At 36.6% G+C, this 2,225-nt stretch overlaps 1 protein-coding gene across 1 annotated transcript in view; it reads left to right on the top strand.

The window, feature by feature from the left end:
• The window catches only part of PI4K2B (phosphatidylinositol 4-kinase type 2 beta), a 17,026-nt gene extending 15,774 nt beyond the window's left edge, over nucleotides 1-1,252 (top strand). Inside the window, exon 9 of the mRNA XM_010166168.1 lies at nucleotides 526-1,252. Within this exon, the coding sequence (XP_010164470.1) occupies nucleotides 526-699 (174 nt within the window). The 3' untranslated portion in view covers nucleotides 700-1,252. The remainder of the gene's footprint in view (nucleotides 1-525) is intronic.
• The last annotated feature ends 973 nt before the right edge of the window (nucleotides 1,253-2,225 follow it).

The raw sequence follows: 2,225 nt of genomic DNA, 5'->3' as shown, positions 1-2,225 counted from the left end.
GCAGGATAATGTTGAACATGGACTAAATTATCAGGGCAGTTTGTGATCACTGTGTAACAGGCTCCTGGGAGCTGAGAGCTGAATTTGGATCTTAGCACTGGGTTTAGTGTGTGTTAATAATATGACTTCATATCTTCTGATATGAAAATAACTTGTAGCTAAACTCCTGATAAATCTTATTTAAAATACATATTAGTTGCTTTCTTGTAGATTTTTTCATTAAATGTGCAGTGCTTTTAAGAGATATGCTAAATTTAAAATGCTCTTGGAATTTTTTCTGAGAATTTTCCAAAAATTCAGAGGATTGCATGAAGTATTCAAGAATAGAAGAGTAATCAGATAGCAGTAGGATGTCATAATGTTATGAAGTAAACAAAGTATCTCTACTTGCAATAGAGTATCTTTTAAAAATAATTTGACAGCGCAGTCCTACAAAAGTGATTTAAGAGTGGTATCTAAATTTGTAAGCCTGATAGACACAGTTTTATTCACTTACCTTCACCTTACGTGCTTTTACTCTTTTAGATACTAAACCTTACTCAGGCGTTAAAGGATGAGAAAAGTCCCCTTCAGCTTGTTCAGATGCCACGTGTGATTGTGGAGCGAAGTAGCACTGGAAGTCAGGGCCGGATTGTTCACCTGAGTAATGCATTCACACAGACCTTTCATAGCAGGAAGCCTTTCTTTTCATCCTGGTAGCAACAAAAATAAGAGGGAAGAGTAAGTTTTTCTTAACTTTAGAAAGCTGTTTCTGTACAAAGGCTCTGCAATAATGCATTTCTGCTGTATACCAAGAGCTCTGACTGCCGTCACCTCAGAACTTAAAATCTAAAGACTTAAGAAATGTGTTTTGAATGTAATAAAAGTTTACAATTTTTGTGTCAAAATTGTGAATTCTTATGTCAGGGAATGAGAAGAACTTGTCCATATTGTATTTTTATAGGCTAAATTAATGTATTCTGAAGAATATTCTGAATAAGGGAAGATAAACACAGTTTGCATATGCTGAGAAACTACTTTTGAATACAACAGGAATTTTTTTGTTTAATATAAATTTGAGAACCTATATGCTATCAATTTCTTTTTATATGATCTTTAAAAAAAAAAGTGCAGAATGTTATCTTTGATTGTGAAAATGTTTTTCCTTGGAATTTCTTCCTGATATTTTAAGCAGCTTATAGATTTTCATAGGCTAGGTACTTGAATAGTTATGCACTTAAAAAAAAATAATTAAAAAATGGTCTATCCTTGACAAACAAGTGAAAGAAAAAGAGAAAGGGAAAAAATGCTCCAAGTAGTTTTTTTTGCACGTGGGGACCAAAACCAGTTACACAGTTGAATTATTAAAGCAAAATTCAACCTGAGTAAGTACACACAGTGCCTACTGTGACAAAATAAGCTGGGTGTACGTTGCAGAGGTTGGAATTTCACATGTGGCTTTAAGAACTTTGTATTTAAGCACATGTAGGAAAATGGTGATACTTCTTCATCGATCCTTCACAAGGGAAGAATTGCACCATGTTGTTATGATGTGTATCAGTGTGTTCATCAGTCGTCACCAAAGTGGTTCTGCACTATTATAACAGAAGCACTGATGTGTTCATCACAAAGCCAGTTTGCCTTCTGAATTTCTATCTACACACACCGTTGTTTTTTTGACCAGGAGGAAAGAAAAAGACTAATCCATAGAGCACAGAGACCTCGAGCCCTTAGCAGTGTCCTGCTCACCTGCCAGGGACCAGTTGCATTTATGTTTCTGTGACTTGATGGTCATGTTCCTAGATCTGTGGCTTCTGTAACATGGTAAATATTTTTATTTTCATAATTTTCTGGGCAGTTAAGACTGGAATAGGAGAAAAATTGCTGCTTTTACGAAACCTTCAGTATTTCGGACATTGCTGTATTTTGTAATTCTAAGCAATACTGTCGAACTCAAAAATAATAAAATGCTTGTGTTTTATATAATTTCGAGTGGATGTAAATATTAATATAGCATGTCAGCAATTCCCATGAGTAACTGAAACGTTTAAGCCTTAACTGTGCCACTCTGGCTGTACAGCGGGGCGCAGGACAAGACGGAGATGGTCACCTCTGTACGCTTCCCGGCATTGCTTTTGTCCAACCATTAAAGGCGGTGTTTATGTACCAGTGTCTGGCCTCCTGCGGACAGTAACTGCCGGGGGGTAGAACGCAGGGGTTTGGGGTGTCGGAACGGGTTTGGGGTG

The sequence above is a fragment of the Antrostomus carolinensis genome, unplaced genomic scaffold, assembly GCF_000700745.2.
Source record: "Antrostomus carolinensis isolate BGI_N321 unplaced genomic scaffold, ASM70074v2 scaffold52254, whole genome shotgun sequence".
Classification (NCBI taxonomy): Eukaryota; Metazoa; Chordata; class Aves; order Caprimulgiformes; family Caprimulgidae; genus Antrostomus; species Antrostomus carolinensis.
Note: the sequence above shows the minus strand (reverse complement) of the source record. Positions and strands in the feature narration are given on the sequence as shown.